At 39.9% G+C, this 24,050-nt stretch overlaps 1 protein-coding gene across 5 annotated transcripts; it reads left to right on the top strand.

Annotated features, from left to right (window-relative positions):
• Positions 1-202: 202 nt before the first annotated feature.
• LOC131219608 (nucleobase-ascorbate transporter 1) lies at positions 203-16,743 on the top strand. Of its 5 annotated transcripts, XM_058214850.1 has the most exons (15): positions 219-441; positions 10,178-10,315; positions 11,174-11,271; positions 11,388-11,564; positions 11,735-11,835; positions 11,922-11,997; positions 12,093-12,152; positions 12,232-12,419; positions 12,509-12,605; positions 12,673-12,759; positions 15,406-15,464; positions 15,578-15,669; positions 15,762-15,839; positions 15,922-16,082; positions 16,168-16,743. In XM_058214850.1, exons 2-15 carry the CDS (start codon positions 10,285-10,287, stop codon positions 16,378-16,380), a joined length of 1,518 nt encoding a protein of 505 aa, XP_058070833.1. In that variant the 5' UTR covers positions 219-441; positions 10,178-10,284; the 3' UTR covers positions 16,381-16,743. The 5 variants fall into 5 exon arrangements, 4 of the variants coding, with proteins under 4 accessions (XP_058070832.1, XP_058070833.1, XP_058070834.1 ...); XR_009158257.1 differs by lacking the exon at positions 10,178-10,315 and having other exon boundaries at positions 203-441; positions 12,673-12,835; positions 16,168-16,309; XM_058214849.1 differs by lacking the exon at positions 10,178-10,315 and having other exon boundaries at positions 215-441.
• Positions 16,744-24,050: the final 7,307 nt, after the last annotated feature.

The following is a 24,050-nucleotide window of genomic DNA, read 5'->3' as shown; positions in this document are numbered from 1 at the left end:
TTTATTTTAGCAGACTGGAAGAGGGGTATTTTTGTCGTCTTCTTTAAATGCAATGGCAGAGTTGTAGGTTGTGGAGATGTACGGAGAGCTGTAGTTGGGTAATTTGAGTGAGAAAGAGGGGCATTATGGTAATATCCGTCCAGTTCAAAAAAGGAAGAGAAGCAGCTGCTGGGTGGCTGGCTGGCTCCTGAAGGGGGCGTGACCGAGGTGCCACTCAATTCTCTTTGTATTTCTCTCTCCTTCGCATTTCTTCTTTCCTTTGTTCCTTTTTATTCTTCCTGCTTTACCATCTTCTCCCTCATTTCTTCTTCTCCTCTGCTCTGCTGTCTTCTTCCTACTCCAAGGAAGCAAGCTACTTTAGTTTAATGGCCGACATAAGCCATCCTCCCATGGACCAACTCCAAGACCTTGAATATTGCATAGATTCCAACCCTCCATGGGGTAAACTACTTTCTCTCTCTCTCTCTCTCTCTCTCTCTCTCTCTCTCTCTCCACATGTATCTATATAGTGTTTCTCATTCTTTTTTGAGTTGGGTTTTTCTTAGACATTGAGGAAATGCAATTGCTTTTATTTATTTGTTACTAGTTGCAGTGTATCTGCTTGTGTGAGGAATGTAGTTGTGCAGAGATATGCCCTCAGAACGAATACTTCACATCCTCAAATAAAGCAACTATTCATTCTGACTAACAAAATAGTAGTTTACACACCCATGCATGTATGTATATCTATCAGGACTAGACTTCTTTCTTCGCCCTTTTCCTATTTTCTGTGGCATCTGAACTGCTATCGTCGCTGCTCCGATAGTGGGTTTGGTTTAATAGGTTGCGGAGAGTAGAGAAAGAAATAGAAGAAAGTGTTAGTGGCATTTCAAACTCGCATTGACAAATAGTCGCAAACGAAAACCTAAATGATAGTTTCCCAGAGGAGAGTGCAAGATTCTTTCAACCTAAAATGCCTTCTCAAATATAGTTGCTGTATTCATTCATCGTCATATATGTTTAGCATCTTCTACTAAAATGAAAGCAGTTAAAAATGGGTCAAAATCATTGATTCAGACAGTCAATCCTTGCTGTTTTGGTGGAAGATTTTTAGATAATCTGGGGTTTATGAGGTGTTGACAGTGCATTGTGGAATTATAAGCTGGTTATTGTTGTGGTCTACTCTGCTGCTCGTTTCCGAATAGAGCCAGGGTAAAAAGCTCTCATGTCAGGTTAAAAATTTTCACTTGTTAGTTCACTGGCAATAGTCTATTGTCGATGGTGATTCTTCTAATTTCTAATGCGATTTCATGGGCTTCATGAAAGTGGTTGGGTCCTTGGTGGCTATTATTTATGATGTCTTGAATGTGCTGCTGCTTTGGACATCTCATTTAATCACGTCCCTTGTGAAGCTAAGGAGGTGGCAAATAGTTTAAGTAACTTGGGAGGAATTTCTATATTTGACCCTTTGTATAAGACTATCTTTGCAAATCACATTTCCAATCATTCCTACCTAGGGCCCTATCCTCACTAAGCATACAAGCCTTCATATACATTCTCAACACCTTGGCGTCAACTCCTTTTTGATCTTTCCTCCATCCTCTATTCAGGCCCTTCAGTCCTAGTTATCATTGAAACATCTCAATTGACTCGCCAGCATTTTACCTCCTATTGGGGCTGATCTTAGGGTGCATTAATTGCTTATAGCAGCCAATAAGCTACTTATTTAATAAAAGTTAGTTTGGTAACCACCCTCTTAAAAGTAGCTTATTAGCTTAAACTTGCTTATGGCCATGAGTAAGTTTTTGTTTTTACCTTTTTACTGTCTCTCTCTCTCTCTCTCTCTCTCTCTCTCTCTCTCTCTCTTTCATTGCTCTACATGATGGACGGTCCTTATCAAAAGTGGCCCCGCATGATGGACAACCCACATCGAAGGTGCAACCCACACGATGGACGGTCCACATCAAAGGTGGGCTCCACATGATGGGTAGTGGACATTAAAGGTGGGGCCCCACATATGGACAATTAACATTGATGATGGGGCCCATATGATAAATGACCCACATTAAGGTGGGCCCCCACATAATGGATGGTCAACATCAATGGTCAGCCCCTTATGATGAATGGCCCACGTCGAAGGCGGGCCCTGCATGATGGATGGCCACTTCAAAGGTGGGGCCCACATGGTGGACGGTTCACGTCAACGTGGGCTTGACATGATGAGCAGTGGACATTGAAGGTGGGCCCACATGATGGACAATTAACGTTGATGATGGATGGCCCACATCAAGGTGGGCCCCTCATAATGGACAGTCCACATAAAAGTCGGCCCCTAATGGTGAATGACCCACATTGAAGGTAGGCCCCACATGATGGATGACCCACTTTGAAGGTGGGCCTGCATAATGGACAATCCACATCAAAGGTGGGCTCCACGTGATGGCCTGTGGACAACAAAGGTGGGCCCCGCATAATGGATGGTCCATATCAAAGGTCGGTCCATAATGATGAATGTCCCACATCTAAGGCGGGCCCCACATGATGGACGATCCATATTCAATGTTTGACATGATGGATGACCCACATCCAGAGTGGGCCCCACATGATGGATAACATGCATCGAAGGTGGACCTCGCAAGGTGGATAGTCCACATTGAATTTAGGCCTCACATGATGGATGGTTCACATTGAATACAAGGCCACTATATTAAAAGTTGGCCCCACATGATGGATGGTGGATATTAAAGGTGGACCGTACATTTTTTTTGAAGATTAATGAGTATAATCTTATTGATGAGCTGGAAGACAACAAAGCAGTCTAAACTAGTAGAAAATACACCCCAAGAGACCACATAATGAGACTCAAAGAAAACATGCCCATGATAAAAATATGATGTGTAACCCTTTACAACCCAAATATAGATACCACATCCTCAACAATTACATGATGGATCTCAGACGCTCACTCTATTATCTTCCTCTTGGAGCCTCACACAACTTCTTTCCACGATCTATGTTTGTTGAGGATGCATTGACGATTTCGTTCCTGCCAGGTATTCCAAACGACCGCTGTGGGCGTGACAAAGACAAGCCTCCACTGAACGAGGCATCACCCAGGCCACCTCAAAAGACAGTAAAAAGGAAGACCGTATATGACACAGATAAGGGCAATGGATAAAAAGATAAGCTACTGACTCCCTATCCTCCTTAGTCCTTACATAAGAGACATTTGTTTGAGAGAATCATAGCTTGTTTATGCAAATTATCTATAGTTAGCACACGATTCCTCACATATGGTGGACCTTACATGAATAAGTAAAAATTGGAAGAGGTTATTTTATTTTATTTTTCGAAAGGCAACACTACTAGGGCTTGAACCTTGGATCCCTCACACTCACTACATTGTCTCAACTAGCTCATTTACGGAGCAGGAGACAAAGTGGAAGAGATTTGAAAAGAAAAAATTTGTAAGAGGAGAGAGATTAATGAAAAAGTTTTAAACACTTATGTGGTGTTTGAAATTGAATATACTTTTCTACTTTTTGGCTGATAAGTATATTGTTTAATAAACGTAATCTCTCTCTTTCAAGAATGAATATATATTATATAAACAAAAAGGCAACAAAGGCTACCCTAAAACAAAACAAACCAAGACCAAATAGAAAACAACAACCTAAGAAGACTATACAACTCGAAAAGACTATACAATAACAATAGACATCTACAGACTAAACAAACTATACAAAAATACAAGCCGTGTGCAAGCGGCAAGAGACAGAGGAAGGCGGCCTCTGCAAACCTAAAGTGAGCTTCGTAGACACCCACCGAACCTAAGGACCGATCCTTGTAGACACCCTGCCCACCAGTAGCATCATGAATCCGGGAGAAGGGAAGACGTACAAGCGCCACTAGATCGAGGTTAGCTGTCCAATCTTTAACGTCCTTGAGGATTTGCACAAAGACCTTAAAAGAGGAGGAAATGTTCCTGAAGCTACGAAAATTCATTTCTTTTTAAATATTCCAGAGAGGCCAATACAGATAAGCGCCAAACTGTTGTTAAATATTTTCCAATCCTTTTGCCATGCCAAGCATGCAACAGATCTTGAATACCTCTAGGCATCACCCATGGGCATTGGAAGTTGATCAGAATGGTAGGCCACACTTAGACTAAAAATGGACAATGCATGAAAAGGCGGGGCATATATTCTGCTTCTCTGAGGTAAAGAAAACAAACATTGGTCAGGATCATGCTTCTACACTGAAGCTTGTCTACTGTGAGAATCCAACCTCTCGCTAGGATCCAAACGAAAGCTAAGACTTTTTGAGGATCACCGTAGAACCAGAAGAAGGAAGGGAAGTTTGGCTAATGTGAGGAATTGCGACCCCTGATGAAGTGTTAGAGGGATTTGGAGGAAAGTTGGCTGGAAGGAGCAGGGTTCCAGAGAAGAGAGTCACCTAGCTCCGGGTTTGGCTAGATCCCTTGCAACATTGACAACAACTCCAACAGCTCATCTACTTCACTGTCGGAGAGAGCTCTCCTACAAAGAGGGCACCAAACCCTGAACCAAGGGAGGATAAACAGTCAACAACGGAATTGGAAATATTAGAAGACACTCTAGCTAGTGCAAGATAGGTGATTGCGAGAGGATTGTTGGAAATCCAACAGTCCATCCAGAATCTAATCCTGGAAGTAGTGTTCGAAATATTGGTATCGCGTTACGTATCGCACACTTGCAATATTGCTACGTATCGGTTATCGCATGGGATATATCGTTTGTATCGGGTAATTTATCACACTTTTTGAGAAACATGAGGAAACATTGGGAAAATGGTTAAATTTTTTAATGAAACTTCAAAGATTGTTAATAAAGACCTTAATACAACACTTCTAAATCATAACATTTCAAAAAAGAAGTGCACATAATAGGTTTCTATTGTATGGGGTCCTAAGTTATGCGTTGTCTGACTAAACTAATGCAACTATGTTCAAATTGAATGCATAACATTTAGAGTATATGTGATGATCATTTCATCAAACACTCCTAAATACTTTGAAATTAGTCTCAATTGATAACTGGTTGAAGGAAAATTTCAAAAAAAAATAAAATAACATGGAGAATATGAAGAACCAATGGATATCGAAATCAAAGCTCCAACTTTATAATTTTTTATGCAAAACATGAAAAACCATGGATTTATAACCATTTGACATTGATTTAACATAATTTCAACAAGAAAATGGATCGGAAATTGAAAATGCTCCCTGGATCGAACATGTTGTGTTTTGTATCCCACAGGTGGGATACAAGATATATCGTAGGATATATCGGCCGATATTGTCGATATTTAAAACATTGCCTAGAACCATCCCCAAGGCTGAAGGATAGGCCTTCCCGGAAGGGAGACTGGGAAGAGTACATGGCTTTCCATACTGAGGAGGCTTTGTACAAGGATGATGGCCTTAAGTTTCCATCTTCATGCAATGATCACAAAATGTACCGTAGGCACATCTCTTTGTCATCCACTTATTGAAAAATCATGATCGATTTCTCCATATTTTTGGATTATAAAGCCGATGTAACAAAAAATTTCACAATTTGGAAATCTCTCAACTGTTGATTTTAATCAGACTATGGCCACTATAACTATTCTTAAATAAATTGCATTCTTAATAAGCCTCCAAACTTTGGAAAATTCTTCCAAGCTGCCAATTTAGTGTTCACCTCTCTCTAGAATTGTTAACCAATCATCATTTGCAACCCACACTCACCCTCTTCCTAATACTAGTGGTTAGGTCATCTATAACAACTACATAAAGGCAATGGCTTCCCACCTATCCCCAATGAAGCCCTGCCAGGGCCGCCATGACAGGGAGCCCATTAGTACCAGAAGCCATTCTCACTCTTCTAACTACACCATTGTGCCTATCTTCAATAAATTTTGACATATCTTCCCAAGAGCCCTTTCTCCTCTTCTAAGAAGTAACTAGAAATTTATTCAAAAGAAGGGGGAAAATGAGGAACGAGTCCCCTATACCAATACATGATTAAAAGAACACCCTCTTTGGCTAACAAGTCAGCCATGTCATTTGCTTGTCTCCCTGTATGGGTATTGAAATGTTTGGCCTAAAGGCGAGGTGATGGGTTTCATCGGCGAGGTGAAGGGTTTCATCAAATACGAAGTATAGCTTCTATGGCTTTGGATTGTCTTTCATGCTGAAGATATTATGTTTCTTGAGTGCCCTTCAACCATCAATATGCCAATGCTGGAGATTTTCTCAAAAAAGATTCTAAGGACCTCCGTTAGGGCCTTTGCTTTCTCTTCAATCCCCCATCCCACACACAATCTTTGAAGAATGACATCTGAATTATAGCAAATTCTTCCCTTCACACTTAATCCATCCTATGTGGTTTATATCTCTACTTCACTCCTTATTTTTGCTGGTTTGTGGATATCTCTCTTCCTCCCTAACACTTCCCCTTTTGTATGGTTCATTATAAGCCTTCTAATTGTGCTTATTTTTTGCTTCCTTCATAACATTTTTATATATTTCCAGTTTTCCCCATTTGTTTGTCTTTACCCATCCTTATGTTAGGACCTTTATCTATACAATTCTCGCCTATAAATTTCCCAAACACTTCTTTTGCCACTCTTTTTATGCAAGTAATTTTACATCTTTCTAGTTTTACTTTACACTAATCTCTTTCTAGATTCCACTCACCTTCTTTGGCATAAATTTATTGAAATAAACATAAATTCTTAGTTGTGGAAATCTCTATCTCCCTAGTGGTAGTATTGGATTGATGCAAGATCATAGATTTTAGGAACCACCCAAGTTGACCAACCTATAGTCCATCACCTATAAGAGTTTATTGCCCATGGTTGGTTCTCCACCTCCAGAGTTTAGAAATAAACAAATTGCTTTCTCAACCTCCTTAGAGAGAGGGATCCTGAGGAAGGGGTGGTAATGGGCCAGGCTTGTGTTGAGCCTAGTCTTGCCCGAGCCCTAGTTCGCCAACCTGGCAGGTCGATCGGGACGGGTAAGTCAACTCAGTTCAGTTGGCTGACTGGGTCAGGATGCACTCGGTTTGCATTGATTTGGGATGACTTGGCCGATTCCAAATGTGAGTTTGTTGACTTGCCCAAGTCATTGGGAATCAGACGAGTTAAAATTTAAGTCCAAATGCAAGGGTAGTCGTTGCAATATCTAAGCAATGCGGCCCACCTGCTGTAAAGCTCGGATTTCACACAGGTGTGTTGTATGGCACGTGCAGATGCATTTACAGGGATGGATCCACATGTGCGTGGACTTTAAAAAAAAAAAAAGAAGAAAAAATTTGACATAGCTGAAGCTCCTGAGCAGGTATCTCCTCCAGGCTCCGGCTCTTTCTTCTCCTCTCTCTCTCTCTCTCTCTCTCTCTCTCTCTCTCTCTCTCTCTATTGTTTCTGTCACTCCAGTCTGTTCTCTGCTACAACACTCTAATCAATGTTCTCTTGCTATCACTCCAGTCCTCACGCATAGCCTTTTGGTTAAGGGGAGTTTTTGATACTGTGGTTGCATAAATATTAACTCAACATTAGCTGACTAAATTGCAGAAGTTACAGGTTAGAAATCAGATTGGTTGAACAATTCTAACCTCTGATTTATGGACGCTTGTTTTTTGAAATAAGACCATTGGTTTGGTCCTTCTACATGCAGCCATCTCTGGTCGAAAATATCAGCGATAGGTGTCACACTGTTCCTATGTGGTCTTACAAGGTTCCCCCCTAAAGTTGCCACCTTTGCCTGGCTCACTGGGAGGAATAAAAAACTTACCATTGACAATCTTCGTAAGTGATCCATGGCTTTGCCGAATGTGTCTCCTGTGTATGAAAGCCGAGGAGTTGGTGGACCATCTGCTCATCCATTGCTCGTTTATCAGAATTCTTTGGTCTGGTACTTGGTGATGTTTGGATGTTTTTTGCGTGATGCCTTGCTCGATTGACAGTCTGTTCTGCCCATAGCATGCTGAGGGAGGAGGCTGCTTGGGTAAATCCGGATGGAAGGTGGTCCTGTCCGCTGTCCTTTGGTCCCTTTGGAGTGAAAGAAATAGGCGGAGCTTTCAGTATCAAATAGGGTCAGCTGATGGGGTCCTGAGTCGGGTTCATATATATATTAGGGAGTGGGTGCCCTGATTGTGGGTCTGGGTTTTCCCCCCTTTTCTAGGCTTTTAGTTTTCTTTCTTTTGTTTCTTTTTCATTTTTTTTTGTTTGTTTTTTTTTCTTTGATTTCTGTTTTGTGTCTGTTGGGTTTTTCTTGTTTTTGTTTTCTTTCTGTTTTAATAAATTCATCATCTTTCAACAAAAAAAAATGTTATTCATTTTTAGACATCCAATAAATGTCCATAAATCTAATATTTCAATTAGAGAATAAGAGTGATTTTTCGTGTATGATACATCTGAACTAATATCTGTTGTTCGGTTTATTTTGAATTAATTTAATGCCACATGTGATTTCTCAGTGATTTCTAACTGCCTGCATATCACTCATCAGACTCTGCCAGAGCATCAAAGTATTTCTCCTTGGGCTATTCTCCTATGTTAGTTTTGCAGCATCTAAAAAATGGTCCTGACTCATCTCCCTACACACATCACAATGATGCACAGCTATCTAGACCATCCAAATGGTGGGTCCCGTGTGAGTGATCCAGGGTTTCAATCCCTGGTAGTGTTTTACCTTTAAAAATAAAAAAAAATAAAAAAAATCCTTACATCCAATTAATGGCCATCAAATGGATGGTTAAAAGGAAAATGGTCAAAATACTGAGTGGTGCGAATTTGAAGGGAAAATGAGATGGGTAATTTTTTTCTTTTTTGAAAGGTGATGGAAAAATGAGATGGTTAGCATTAACTTCTCAACAATTATCTGGTCATGCTCCATCCACAGTTGGCTCAAGTGCTCAACAATTTGGATGGTCTAGATTTTTTTACAACTATGCCATGTGTATGTTTGAAGAGCCGTCATAAAATTTTAAACGGTGCAAAACTATCATTAGAGTTTATATCCATCTCATCCAAGGTACTCCATAATGGGTTGTAATGGCCACCACCGTTATTGTTATGAATGGACCCATAACAGCTGTTACGGCCTTTTTGAAAGAAAAAAAAAAAAACTGTTTCAGACCCGTTACGGACTATTACGGGCCTTCTTTTCCATAATAGTTGTTATGGCCGTTATGTAACTGTTTTGGCCTACCATGATTTCATTAGTGGAGATGACATGGTAGAGCTGGGAGCACCTTAGTATGGTAGCACCATCTATCTCTAGTATGCGTGGTAAGGTGAAATGTCATCTAGTGGGCCTAGTTATGGATAGCCTATATTTCAAAAATCCTACTAATATAAAGACCATATCACTCACTTTTACTTAATTTTAGGTATCTTCTATTGACTGTAACTATTTATATATTTTTGTGATAAACATAGAATTAAAATAATTATTTTTTCGACCTACCTGGTCAGATCTTTTGGGTCGGGTGGGCAGCTACCTTGCCCATTGCTACCCTTAACTCAAGCTCCTATCCCAAGCTTTTGTTCTGGTAAGAGATGATGCCCTTCAATGAACGAGGGTTTTCCTCCCAATGAATGTTTTGAAGCTTGGACCGGATTCCTTCCAATCTTTTTGGTGATTCACGTCCAAAGCAGTGCTGCTACTAGGTCAAACTGTCTGCCAATGATATCTTATGTACAAATATCGCCTAATGTAATGACACAACATTATGCAAGAATATGCATGTGGTAGAGTGGATAGGAGCTTTGCTTCCTAGGTAGGGTCAGTGATTTGATCCCTGACCGATACATCTATAGTTTATGTATTTATCAGAACAGTTAAAAAGAAAATCAATCAATTCACAATGTAGTCCAAGTGGACAAAAATTAACTGGCCCAGGCTATTGGCCTGCTCAAATCATACAATCAGAACAGGTTTGGTCTGGGCTATAAAATGGTGCTTCATATTGACTTCATGGATTTTCTTTAATAATCTATGACGATGGTCTCCTCTATTCCTTTCAAGTATGGAGATCAATTTCATCCATTGTATGCATGTTGATGATTTTGCTCCTGCCTCTAGCCATTATTGTATGGTGGCAAAATCTCCAGATTACATTGAGTGAATTGGTGCCTTGCATCCAAAAATTTGTTGGAGTGGCGATTTCAGATTTTGAAAGAAATTGAAGATCAGCAATTGAGGCGGCTAGCAGTCCATCCAGAAAGTCCATTAAGTGGGCACTTGGATTCAGGTGTTTGGAAGCTTAATTTGGACGGATGCTCATTAAGCAACTTGTGAAACTCCAAGGTTGGTATAGTATTTAGGAACAATAAAGGAAAAGTGCATTTGGTGTTTTCGGGTCCATCTGGCGCGGATAAAACCAAATGAAGTGGAAATTTGGGCAATCGTAACCAGGCTGAATTTGTCTTCGAATCTTTCTTTGGACCATTATTAGTGCAAGCGGATTGAAGAATGATTTTTTCTAGGCATATGGCTGGAAGAAAAATCTTTGCAAATTATCCTTTATCATTGATGAGATTGGATCCTGGCATCATCATTTGGAACCAATTTTAGTCTCTCCTAGATAACCAATGAAATAATCAACATCTTCAATAATGGTCAATCGATCTTGTTTATGCATTAGCCTTTCTTATCCATTGCCTTCATGTACTCTTATGTTTTTTGTTACTAATAAATTTGTGTTGAGAAAGAAGTGGGCTATTGCATCCACATTGATGTGATAAAGTAAAAGTTGGTTAATTTCTTCATAGGCAAGAAAAAGACGTTGTCTTTTGATAACAACTACCCCACAAATGATGACATTTTATCTGAAGTGATATCTGCCCCAACGTCACATGACATCTAGAGTGAGCTCGCAAAAGATATGTATGTATTCATGCATGTGTGCATGATAAGTATTACCCATATGCAGCAAGTGCACACATGCACATACACATAATCCAGAACATACCAAATTTTTTATGTGTCTTTTAAGGTTTATTATGTACAGAAGGGGAAAATGCTTAGACATATCTAATTGCATGTGTGTATTGTAACAGCCAAAGTGTACCAATCTCTTATGGGACTATTGAGGATTGAGTGCATGCTTGATAAGCTAATTCTTTTTATCATTTTATTTATTAATGCTTTAGCCTTCTCCTTCAGCTGAAACTATCCTATTGGCATTTCAAAACTACATCTTGATGCTGGGAACTAGCGTAATGATTCCATCAATGCTTGTTCCAGCAATGGGAGGAACCAATGTAAGTTCAGATCTTAGTTTAGATATCATATATCCTCACTAATTTTGTTCTTTTCAACTCTTTTTATTCTTGACTTGTTTAGATTTTTTTTTTTTTTTTTTAATGATGCATCACAGGGTGACAAGATACGCGTCATACAAACTCTGTTATTTGTATCTGGTATAAATACACTTCTGCAAGCGTTGTTTGGAACACGATTACCAACAGTAGTGGGTGGTTCTTTTGCTTATGTTATACCAATCATTTACATTATAAACGACTCATCATTGCAGCAAATTCCTGAACCTCATGAAGTAAGTTCTCTTGAAAACTACATTCATTTATCACTACTTAATAATGTTCCCAAATCAGATTCTTGTAGCTACTTGTCTATTTCTTCCTTTTGGCATTGTAATCAGCAGGTATTCTTGTATCGTTAGGTTGACCGCATAGTGAAATTAATCCAAATATTTCTGACATGCAGAGATTTATACAAACCATGAGAGCAATTCAAGGAGCACTGATTGTAGCATCAAGCTTACAGATCATCCTGGGTTACAGCCAGCTTTGGGGAATTTTTTCACGGTACTCCATAGCAGCACATCATTTTCTGAGATTAATTTGTTCCTGTTCTGAATGGTATTCCTAGTTCTTTGTGGTTCTCTTCACAGGTTTTTCAGTCCTCTTGGCATTGCACCTGTGATTGGACTAGTTGGTTTGGGATTATTTGAGCGAGGCTTCCCTGTGGTACTTCAGTTATTTGCAATTAGCTTTTCGAGTCCATTAAATATTTTAGCATTATTTTTAACCACAGAATTATATCGTAATTCTTTGTTCTTTAGGTGGGGAACTGTGTGGAAATTGGCATACCGGCACTTTTGATGGTCATCGGGTTCTCACAAGTATGCCATTTTATATTGAGAGCTGTTCAATTGAATTGCTTATGTACTTAATGGTACAATGGGCTTTCTTGAACTGCAGTTTCTGAAGCATGTTAGGCCGGTGAAGGATATTCCCATCTTCGAACGCTTCCCTATACTCATCTGCGTCACTATCATTTGGGCATATTCCCATGTTTTAACTGCTGGAGGGGCCTACAGGAACAGTCGTCCCATTACTCAGGGCAATTGTCGCACTGATAGAGCATATCTCATATCCTCTGCCCCTTGGTAAGTAACACGGGCACATCTGACCTTCCTCCTCAATTGATATTGGCAAAAATGTGGTGTCTCTCAAAGTATGTGATGACTATTTTCAGGTTCAAGTTTCCATATCCTTTGCAATGGGGTGCACCAACATTTGATGCTGGCCATACATTTGCGATGATGGCCGCAGTCTTAGTGTCTCTGATAGAGGTATGTGTTCGATGATGTCATTTGATGTCACTAAGAAGGCCTCTTACCCCTCCTTTTGCAACTGCAGTCAACTGGTGCATACAAGGCAGCATCTCGGCTAGCAATCGCCACCCCTCCGCCTGCATATGTTTTGAGCCGAGGCATTGGATGGCAGGTGAGCTGGTGGAACACACATTCAGCACTTTCCAGTCTGTTATTTGGAAGCCATTGGCTGTTTGAAGCTTCTTCTGGTATTCCTACTGAGCTATTAAGCTGCAGTAATCATTCAGTTACATCAAGAAGAAAAGAAAAGTATGGTCCTCTTTGTATGCCAGCCCTAAACCATTTTTATCCAGTCGATATAAAAAAGCGCTATCTAACTGGCTTCAGTGCAATGATTCTTTTGCCTGATGTTAAAACAACATCCCTGAAAAGCGGGATTTTGCCCATTTCCCCAGCGGTGTTGCAGGGATTGCTGCACACATGCCAAAATAGGTATTGTCAGTGTGGTCTGAACCATGCATAAGGTGGGGCCTTCTTACTGCATGCCTAGAAAATGAGTCTCCTTCATTCATCAGATTGGCAACAACTGTACAAACGATCTGGGTTATTGGTGTTCTTTCCAGTAGGTGAAAAAGTTTCACCTGACAGACTTCATAGGGCTGTCTTTTCCGGTGTGCTTTATGAAACGAAGTATGGCATCCGAAGGGTGGCCCCTGAGAGTTAAAGAACGAGAAAGGAAACTGAATTGGGTGACCATTATTTTAGTTACTTGCTCCTTGTAAGACTTCTTGAAACAGATTCATTACAAGTACTTCTATTTATTTTTTATTACTGCCAAACTGTTCAACTTGGAAACCAACTTGGGGTGTCGGACATGGACCATGAAATGCTCAGTACAATGGTACATCTTCATAGATGCATTACATCTTACAAATGTTGGGAAACATTACTACATACATGTAGAGGCATGCAGTGTTCGAAGTATCTGTATGCTACAAGTTTCGCTAGCTGGGGATACGGAAGCAATATTAATATCGCTGATAACCGGAAATGTGGGGAAACATGGGAAGCACATTGGAAATTTTCAGTTTTGGTGGAAATTTTCAGTAAAACTTCAGGAGATGCTAAAATACATATATTTGCATATTTAGGAATAGAACAATTTCAAAGAGAATGCATGCATAATAAGTTTCCATTTAATAGGGGCCTAAAAGCATGTGCTATCATAAGAATCCAATCCCCATCCATCCCATCCATCCAACCATCCAACCTTTCATCCAAACATCCATCAATATTTCTGAATATCGACAACACAATATTTTGTCGAGAAACGTTGACAATTGGAAAGGAAACGGAAGATTGTGGTCTCAATATTGCCCATGTTGCGACAATTGCTAATATCGCAATACAATCGATATTATCATTGACAATTTGAACATTGCATATAACCATATGCCCATGATTTTTTTTGAAATTGTATTTCTTTTAATAAACCGATTTTTGGCAATATCGATACATTGGCGATATTATTGAAATTACACCGATACATTGGCGATACAAGCGACACCTGGAATTTACACAGTCAAAAATATTGGCAATGCATTGGCGATACTCAACGACACATTGCCAATACTTGGGAATACTTGGGAATTTTTGAGACTACTAGTGTTATCGGTATTGCCGAGCTGGAGATACAAATAATATCAGAGATGTTTCAATAATATTGGGATACTCCGAACAATGGAGGCATGGCATGCATATTCAAGAAGAGCATAGCGAGATGGGAAAAAGGGTAAACTGTCTTTTTTTTTTTTTTTTTTTCTTGTTGTGGCATAGAACCAGTGTTTTAAGTATCGACGATATTGGCCGATATATCCTACGATATATCTTGTATACGAAACACACAAGTAGTGGGGTATATCCCACATGTTCAATATGGCGAGTATTTTCAATTATCGATCTTTTTTTTTTTTTTTTTTTCCTGTAAATTATGTTAAATTGATGTTAAATTGTTACAAATCAATGATCTTTCATGTTTTGCATGAAAAATCATGGATTGGGAGCTTCGATTTCGAGATTTGGAGGAGATTGGCCGAGTTGCGGAAAATTGAAAAAAAATAAAAAATTCTCAATTTCTCGCAAATCGGTTGCAACCTTTGTGTCTAAACCTAAAATCAAACATGCGTATGTAATGTGATCTAGTGATTCTTTCATTGCTTTTGAATGTATTGCTTGTGTTTCCACACGTCATCTTACATTTATAAATTATATGAATATAATTTGAATACACTTGCATCAATTCAATTAGACAACGCATAGATTAGGACCCCATACAAAGAAAACCTACTATGTGCACTTGTTTTTTGTAATGTTTTGATTTATAAGTGTGTATTGATGTCTTTTTCAACAATCAATGAAGTTTCATTGAAAAATTCGACCAATTTCCCGATGTTTCCAACAACAGCGATACATAACACGATACAACCAATATATCCCATGCGATAACTGATATGTATCCGTATCCCAAGTGTGCGATATGTAACGCGATACCGATATTTCGAACATTGCATAGAACTATGTCTGACCTGTGTAAAACATGGCAAGATTTTAGTAGAAAGAGTAGTTGTATAGGTTTCCTGCTTCTCATGGCCTGCCCAGATGGATTTGTCTTAGTCACAATGCTAAAGTAGAGCCTAAGTATTGTCCGTGTGGTTGCCTCATTTCTTTCTAACGTTCCTGCCAGTGGTTTCTATTCTCAGTTATTCTTTGTTCTTCATTCTGGCTGCTGACAAGTACTGTTTTGGTGCACCTCATACAGGGAATAGGCATACTTCTCGATGGCCTATTTGGAACAGGGACAGGCTCCACTGTGTCCGTGTAAGTAAGAGCATGCATTCATGTCCTAAATGATCTGCAATGACTGATGGATGTCTTTCCTTCATTGTGTTAGTTGTGAATTATAATGACTGGGATGCCACCATAAATTTCAGGGAGAACGTGGGGCTTCTTGGACTAACTCGAGTTGGCAGCCGCAGAGTTGTTCAGATATCTGCTGGTTTTATGATTTTCTTCTCGATCTTAGGTTTTCACTGAACCTTGAAATAAGAATATTCCTTTTCTCAGTCATTCTTGTTATATTATCTCTCCTTTTGTTCTATATTTTTCTGCTTTCAGGAAAATTTGGAGCTCTTTTTGCATCTATACCCTTTCCCATATTTGCTGCTTTATACTGTGTGCTCTTTGGGCTTGTGGGTATGTTATTTGCTTTCATGAGTGGATCTCTTGTTGCTCTGTCGGCATGTATTTATCTAATTCACTTATGGGTTATCTGCAGCATCAGTTGGGCTATCGTTCCTTCAATTTACAAACATGAACTCTATGAGAAACCTTTTCATCACTGGACTTTCCCTTTACCTTGGTATATCCGTTCCACAGTTTTTTAACGAGTTTCGGGCTTCATCCGGCCATGGCCCTGTTCATACTAATGCAGGATGGGTCAGTGTATCTCTACCATATTTTCTGTGATTAAAATTGTTGTTATTAAGCTTTTGCTTACGTTGTAACCCTTGGGTGGTTGCAGTTTAATGGGTTCTTGAATACAATATTTTCGTCACCGCCGACCGTGGGATTGATAGTTGCAGTGCTTCTTGACAACACTCTGGAAGTGGAGAAGTCCAAAAAGGACAGAGGCATGCCATGGTGGGTGAAGTTCAGAACATTCAGGGGTGACAATAGGAATGAAGAGTTCTATACGCTGCCATTTAATCTCAACAGGTTCTTTCCACCCACCTAGTGAGCTCGTCTTGCAGCAAAGCACTGAGCCACTACTTTTGTAATCTACGGAAACAAGCCCATTTGAACTAGATGAGGTAGTTCTTCTCCCTGGGGTTAAAAATCTCAAGGATGTGTTGGAACATCTAATCCACTACTAATTCGACTGCCACCCTTTGTTGCTTATGTTTTGAGACACTCTTGTATTCTTTTGTGGTCATTCCATAAAGGTCGAAAGGAGGGTTTGCTTTGTAGGTTTTTGTTGTAATAACTAATAAGAGGAAGGATATCTACAAATTCTTGGTGTTTACTTTTCTTTGACATCTCTTGTTGAAACTTGGTTTGGTGGTAATACTTGTGTGGTTGGGTCACTAGTTCAACTTCATCAACTTGTGTCTATCTCCTCCAAGTGGCTTGATGTACTTACAGATATGAAGCAGATATGCAAAATTTTCAAACTGGATCATTTGGAGGGGACTAGTCAAAAGCAATAAAGGCACAAAGACTTGCCATAGGTCATATGTGATTAAAGAAATCTTTCAGAGATGTGACATGGGAGTTGAATGAAATGTGAGAGATTATTGTAGTTTGCAACTCAGCTTAGGCAGCTATGCTTTTAGAAAGAGTCTCCTTCAATACATGGTGCATGTTGTTTTGGGGCTGTTTTGTATAAATCATTTCATGGATATGAAAAATGGACATGAAAAGCTGTATTCACTGCAAGAAGGTGTGTGTGTGTGTGTGTGTTTTTTTTTTTTGGGTTTGTAGTGCAAATTTTCATGGATTGATATAGAAGGGGTATTTTTCTATATAATCGATTGCCTTTTGTACCGTGGACTATGAATCTCTTACTTTTAAATTATTTTCATAGAACCTTTTGTCATTTGAACATACAAACATTCAACCACTTGCCTGTGCTAACTTTGATTGATAGATAGTTAGCTTTTTTTAAAGTCAAGTGATAAACTGTCATTTTTGTCCTTTGTAGAGGAACCTTTTCATGTTTTTACCTCATTGGACGTGAGATTCCCTTTTGCAACAGAGCGATGCATGGCACTGTTTGGTGGAATGATAGGAAAACCGTTTGTATGGCTGGGTTTGGTGGCGCCCACAATAGTGTCCATGTGATATCCACTCCGTCTATCCTTTAACGTGTGCCCACGGAAGAATGTAAGGGAAAAAAATTAGCCAGATCCAAAACTTAGGTGGGCCACAACACAAGAAACATGGGATTGAATGCAAACCAATTAAATTACCATCAGCCATTGTTGCGTTTGTGGTGGTCCACCCAAGCTTTGGATCTGCCTGGTTTTTGTTTTTGGGTTCTTGCCCTTCTACTAGTTCACAAGTCCAATGGACGGAGTGATGTCAGAAAGGCATTGTTGTTGAACCACACGACATGAAACACTGGGGATTGAATGCCCACCATTAAAAACTTATTGGGGGCTATGGAAATTTTGAATCAAGCGGAAATCTGTCATTTGTGTTTTTCCTTCATGCAGGTCTATGTGACCTTATGAACTGGTTGGATGGCAAATTAACATGGCCCTAGGAAGGGTTCAATGTATCACTGTTGCTTGTTGTGGTGTGGTCCAACTGCGCATTGGATATGTCTCATTTTTGGTCCCTATCTTAAAATGATATGGAAAATTGGATGAACATGTCAAATTTTCTATTATCGTATTTCTTTCATACTTTCTTTCTAGAGATATTGTACAAATATATAGGGAGATTATTAACCCTATTCTTGGCTATACATAGATATTGTACAATCAATCAATGAGTTGTACAATCACGAATATAATCTTTCTGATTTTCTCTTAATTGACAACTCATTGATTGATTTGACGACAACTCATTGATTGATTTGACAACTCACGCCAACACTCCCCCTCAAGTGAAAGCATCCAAATCTTCAATGCGCAACTTGTTTAGTGAGTTGTAGAAATCCTTGCTTAATATGACCTTTGTAAGAATATCCACCAGTTGGTCTTCGGACTTCACGAATGGAAACCGAATTATTTTAGCTTCGAGATTCTCTTTGATAAAGTGTTTGTCAACCTTCACATGTTTGATACGATCATGCTGGATCGGATTGTGAGCAATGGCAATAGCTGCCTTGTTATCACAAAAGAGGTCCATCTTGGATGTAGGAGCAAACCCAATTTCAGTTAGAAGTCTTTTGAGCCATAAGAGTTCACAAAGTCCTTTAGCCATTCCACGGAACTCTGCTTCAGCACTTGATAATGGTACCACTTTTTGCTTCTTACTTCTCCATGTAACAAGATTCCCTCCAAAAAACATGAAGTATCTTGAGGTGGATCTTCTGTCTGTGGTATTCCCCGCCCAATCTACGTTTGTATAACCATTAAATCTGAGATGATTATTTTTCAAAAACATAAGCCCTTTTTCCGGAGAGGATTTTAAGTATCGTAAAATCCCGATCACTGCCTCCATATGATCCTTACTAGGTTGATGCATGAATTGACTTACTACACTCACTGCGTAGGGAATATCTGGATGAGTATGGGAGAGGTAAATAAGTTTACCAACTAATCTCTAGTACATTCCTTTGTCCGTTGGCATTTGGTTTGGATATTCTCCGAGCTTGTGGTTCTGAATGATTGGAGTGTTTGCTGGCTTACAATCGAACATTCTAACCTCACGTAGTAAGTCTAATATATATTTTCGCTGAGAAAGAACTATACCTCTTCTTGATCTAGCAACCTCTATTCCCAAGAAATATTTGAGTCCTCCTAGATTTTTCATCTCGAAATCGGCCGCCAATTGTTTCTGAAGCTTCGTGATTTCCTCCTTATCATCCCCTGTGATAATCATATCATCAACATATACAATTAAAGCTGTTACCTTGCCCCATTGGTGCTTCAGAAAAATGTATGATCTCAATTACTTTGGTGGAAGCTATAATTCTTCATTGCCAGACTGAACCTCTCAAACCATGCTCGAGGAGATTGTTTTAATCCATACAGTGCTCGCTGCAATTTGCACACAACTTCAGCTTTTGAAGATGCTGTGTAGCCTGGAGGAGTATCCATGTAGACTTCCTCTTTAAGATCACCATGGAGAAATGCGTTCTTCACATCAAACTGGTGCAATGACCAGTCCAAGTTGGTTGCGAGAGATAACAGGACCCTGACTGTATTTAACTTGGCTACCGGCGAAAAGGTTTCTTGATAATCTACGCCATATGTCTAAGTGTATCCCTTTGCGACTAGCCTTGCCTTGTATCGTTATATAGATCCATTTGCCTTGTGTTTAACAGAGAAGACCCATTTGCACCTAACTGTTTTTTTTTTTCCTTTGGGCAATGGAACCAAGGTCCATGTTTGATTTTTTAGTAGTGCTCCCATTTCTTCCTCTATTGCCTGTGTCCACTTGGGATCAGCTAAAGCTTCCTGAACTGTAGTGGGAATATGACATGCAGACAGCTCGTGTGAGAATGTCTTGAGAGGTTCAGGTAGCTTTTCGGTGGAAACATAATTGGTAATTGGATACCTCGACTTTCTTTCTTCAATGTCTGGAGAGTATCTGTTTGGTGGCTTGCCATGGCTATGCCTGAAAGGTAAGGTATACCCAACAGATGTATCTATTTTATTCATAAATGAGGGTGTAGTGAAATTGCTTACCTCAGGAATATTCTCAGGAGATGGGTCTGCAGGCACTGAGAGATGGGGGGATTTGGGTTCTTCTCCTGATGATGTGAGCTCAGTTGCCTTGAAAATGTATTTGTCGATTCCTCGCCAATCATTGGTGTATCATTCCAATCTTCAAGCCAGTCAAAACTTAACCAATTCAACTCTTCATCTAGTATCTCCCCCTAAAGAGAAGAAGCGGATGCCTAAGAAGGATAGAACGGTTCGGATTCCAGAAAGGTGATATCTATAGTCACATAAGTACGCTTGGTAGCATGATCATAGCAGCGGTAGCCTTTTTGATGCGTAGCATAGCCCAAGAAAAGGCATCGAAGGGCACATGGGTCAAGTTTGGTGCGCTAGTTCTTAGGGAGGTGCACATATGCCGCACACCCAAATATGTGAGGAGGGAGCATTAGGGCCGTAGGTAGAGAGACCAAAGTTGACAGAGACTGTAATGGGGTCTTAAAATTTAATATTTTGGAAGGAAGGCGATTAATTAAATGTACGGCAGTGGTAATAGCATCGGGCCAATGTCGTGTGGGAATATGAGCGCCTAGAAGGAGAGCCTGGGCAGTCTCAAGAATATGTCGATTCTTCTGTTCAGCGACTCCATTTTGCTGAGGAGTCTGAGGACATGAGGTCTCGTGAATAAGACCATATTGTTGAAAATAAGAATGAAAGTGGTGATTAACATATTCACCACCATTGTCAAAGTGGAGAATCCGAATATGAGCGGAAAACTGTGTCTGAACTATAACATGAAATGACTGAAAGATACGAAACACTTCATCCTTATGTTTCATCAAATATAGCCAGGTCATCCGGGTGCAATCATTAACAAATATCACAAACCACCGTACACCAGATATAGTAGATAAAGGAGAGGGTCCCTATACATCAGAATGAATTAAAGCAAAAGATGTATCACTTTTATTCGTATTTAATGGATAAATAATACGATGACTTTTGACTAAAATACAAATATCATAGTGAAATTCAGAAGTCTTTACATTAGAGAATAAATCAGGAAATAAATGCTGTAAATACCCAAATGACGGATGTCCCAAACGACGATACCACAGCCAAATCTGTCGAGCCTTAGAACCAAGTGTAGAAGACATGTGATGCGTACGACCCAAACTGAAATCTTCCATGTAGTATAATCCCCCCCTCTTAGTACCACGCCCAATTATCTCCTTGGTGAGAATATCCTGAATAAGACAAAAATCGAAAAACATTAGCACCATATAATTTAGATCTGTAGTAACTTGGCTAACAGATAATAGTTTGTGAGATAAAGAGGGAACAAGTAGAGTGTTGGGTAAATGAAGAGAGGGTGATATGGTTACAGATCCGGCTCCTGTAACACATGTGGTTACTCCATTAGCATTCGCAATGCTGGTGCGCCTTGGAGGTGAGTGATGGGAGAAATCTGTGGGATCAAACGTCATATGATCCGTGACCCCAGAGTCGAGGAGCCACTACTATCCACATCATAACGACGACTAAGTAAGACATGACATATGTTACCTAGATCCGCAGGAGAGAAGTCCAATTTAGGTGAGGCAGTGGGCGGGATGAGAGAGAGATAAGGTTCGGCTGCTGCCAAACAGCCTTTCCTGCACCTTCAGCCGTACTGTCTTGTTTTTTTTTTTTTTTTCTGGCTTGAAGCTCGTGCCACCAATCGGGGTACCCATGCAACTGGAAACAGTTTTCACGCGTATGCTTCGCATTGTCACAATGAGAGCATTTGAGACCATCGGATGAGGTACGAGCTTTAGAGGAAGATTTTTCAGTATGCTGAGAAGTCGATCCAGACAGTCCAAGCTTTAGGCCTTTTGAAGCAAGCACCGCCCCTGGAGGTGGTTCGTGGTTGCCAGCGTTCATCACCACTTGGTGAAGAGCCTCCCTGCGGACATGGGCATATGCTTGCTCTACAGTGGGAAACGGGTGCATCTGCAACACGTCGCTGCGAATATTGTCCAACCTGTCATCAAGACCATCCAAGAATACATAGACTCGATCTTCTTGGAGAAGATTATTATAATGTTCAATATTGGCAGGGCACTCCATCGGATTGGGATGTCGAAAATCAATCTCATACCAGAGGCCTTGCAAATCAGTGTAGTATTTTTTCAGGAAGCCACCCGCTTGGCGGAGACATGATACGCGCCGTCGGAGATCATAGACTTGAGAGGTATCGTAACCATCAAAATAGGTGGTAGCAACTGAATCCCAAACCATTTTGGCCGTGGGAAATCGAATGAAATTGCCGATTAACGCCGGATCCATGGAGTTAATCAGCCGTCCTTTGACAATGGCGTTGTCAGTACGCCATTTGCGGAAGGATAGATCGATCGGAGATGGCGGAGGTAACTCGCCATTGATGTAGCCCAACTTGTCTTTGCCGGAGATGTACATCTCGACAACTTGGGACCATAAAGCATAATTGGAACCATCCAACTTGATGCCGATCGGGACAGTTATAGGTTTAGAAAGCACGGTTGGGGCCTGAGCTTTGGACAGAGCTTCAACCATTTTTGTGGTGAATATTTCAAAGAGGAGCGTATTATGGTCGATGGAGGAGTCACCGGACTTCGTCGGGGTTTCGGTGTCTCCCATATGTGAAGGCGGCGGTGGAAGAAGGCTATGAACAAGGGTTAGACGTAAACCAAGAGCCAGAAATCGACTGGCTCTGATACCATGTCAAATTTTCTATTATCGTATTTCTTTCATACTTTCTTTACAGAGATATTGTACAAATATATAGGGAGATTAGCAACCCTATTCTTGGCTATACATAGATATTGTACAATCAATCAATGAGTTGTACAATCACCAATATAATCTTTCTGATTTTCTCTTAATTGACAACTCATTGATTGATTTGACGACAACTCATTGATTGATTTGACAACTCACGCTAACAGAACAGCAGGGATAAAAACCATACATCACAGTGAGCCCCACAGAGCCTATGCTTCTGTCCAAGTGGGCCAGGACGCGATCAGTGGCTAGGGACATGATGATCAGTATTGAGTAACTGGAAAGGGTTGAGCATTGATGTGGACCATCCATCATGTGGGCCACCTTTTATTGCTCATCTCTCTCCAATAACTTTGATCACATGATTAGTAGTTTGGGAAATTGGATGGTCATAATGGGGTGGCAAATGGAAAAGGGACAATATAAAGGGGGAAGTGTTTTCTCAGGGGCTGTGTGATTTATTATTATTATTATTTTTTCTTCTTCTATTTATGCATGTTTACATATGCATGTTGATGCAAACGAATGTGAATACGTGAAATGGATTTACGTAGGTGAATAAATTTCCACCTAGTGCCTGTTTGGATGCAACTTGTGCAAATAGCCTTTTTCCCTCAAAACTGATGTTTTCATTAACTCCTGAGAACTAATCTGATTGTAGAGCCTATTTGGTCTGATGTTTTCGTCAACTCTTGAGAAATAATCTGATTGTAGAGCTCAAGTCTCTTTCCTTTCTTACTAGCTATATTTAAAATATAACAGAAAATGGTGATGATGATCCTCTTCCAGGGAATCTCCTCCTATTTATCTATGCAAGAGAAGAATATGAGGAATATGAAGTCTAATCTTAGTTGGATTATGCTTGGCCTACAGCTAGCTCGGGAGGACAGGACCGATCAAGGGCTCCTTAGTACTTGGGAGATTCTTCACTTGCTCCAGAGCTGCAAGTACCTTCCAAAGGGTTTTGATGATCGCCTTGCTAATTTTAGGCCTATGAGCCCACAAATTTGGTTACAGGATTCCCTACCTTTTTTGTTTATTTATTTAAAATGACACTCTGTAGGCACTTTTTTGTTCCCTTGTTATATGGTCTCTCCGCTACCACACACAGTTGTATGTTTATTGCAAGTGGATAAATTTAAACCCAAAGTAGAACAACAATCACAATTTTGAATGAACAGAATACCAATGACTTTATTAAAAATATTTTCCCTTGTTTTTTGATTTTTTGATTTTTTTTTTTGATTTTTTTTTGATTTTTTTTTTTTTT

The sequence above is a fragment of the Magnolia sinica genome, chromosome 11, assembly GCF_029962835.1.
Source record: "Magnolia sinica isolate HGM2019 chromosome 11, MsV1, whole genome shotgun sequence".
Taxonomy (NCBI): domain Eukaryota; kingdom Viridiplantae; phylum Streptophyta; class Magnoliopsida; order Magnoliales; family Magnoliaceae; genus Magnolia; species Magnolia sinica.
Note: the sequence above shows the minus strand (reverse complement) of the source record. Positions and strands in the feature narration are given on the sequence as shown.

Excerpts from the sequence above, each read along its gene's own strand:
- LOC131219608 (XM_058214849.1), top strand. The coding sequence starts at position 366 with ATGGCCGACATAAGCCATCCTCCCATGGACCAACTCCAAGACCTTGAA. Across the intron at positions 442-11,173 it reads AGATTCCAACCCTCCATGGG|CTGAAACTATCCTATTGGCA; the intron begins GTAAACTACTTT and ends CTTCTCCTTCAG. Across the intron at positions 11,998-12,092 it reads TTGAGCGAGGCTTCCCTGTG|GTGGGGAACTGTGTGGAAAT; the intron begins GTACTTCAGTTA and ends TTTGTTCTTTAG.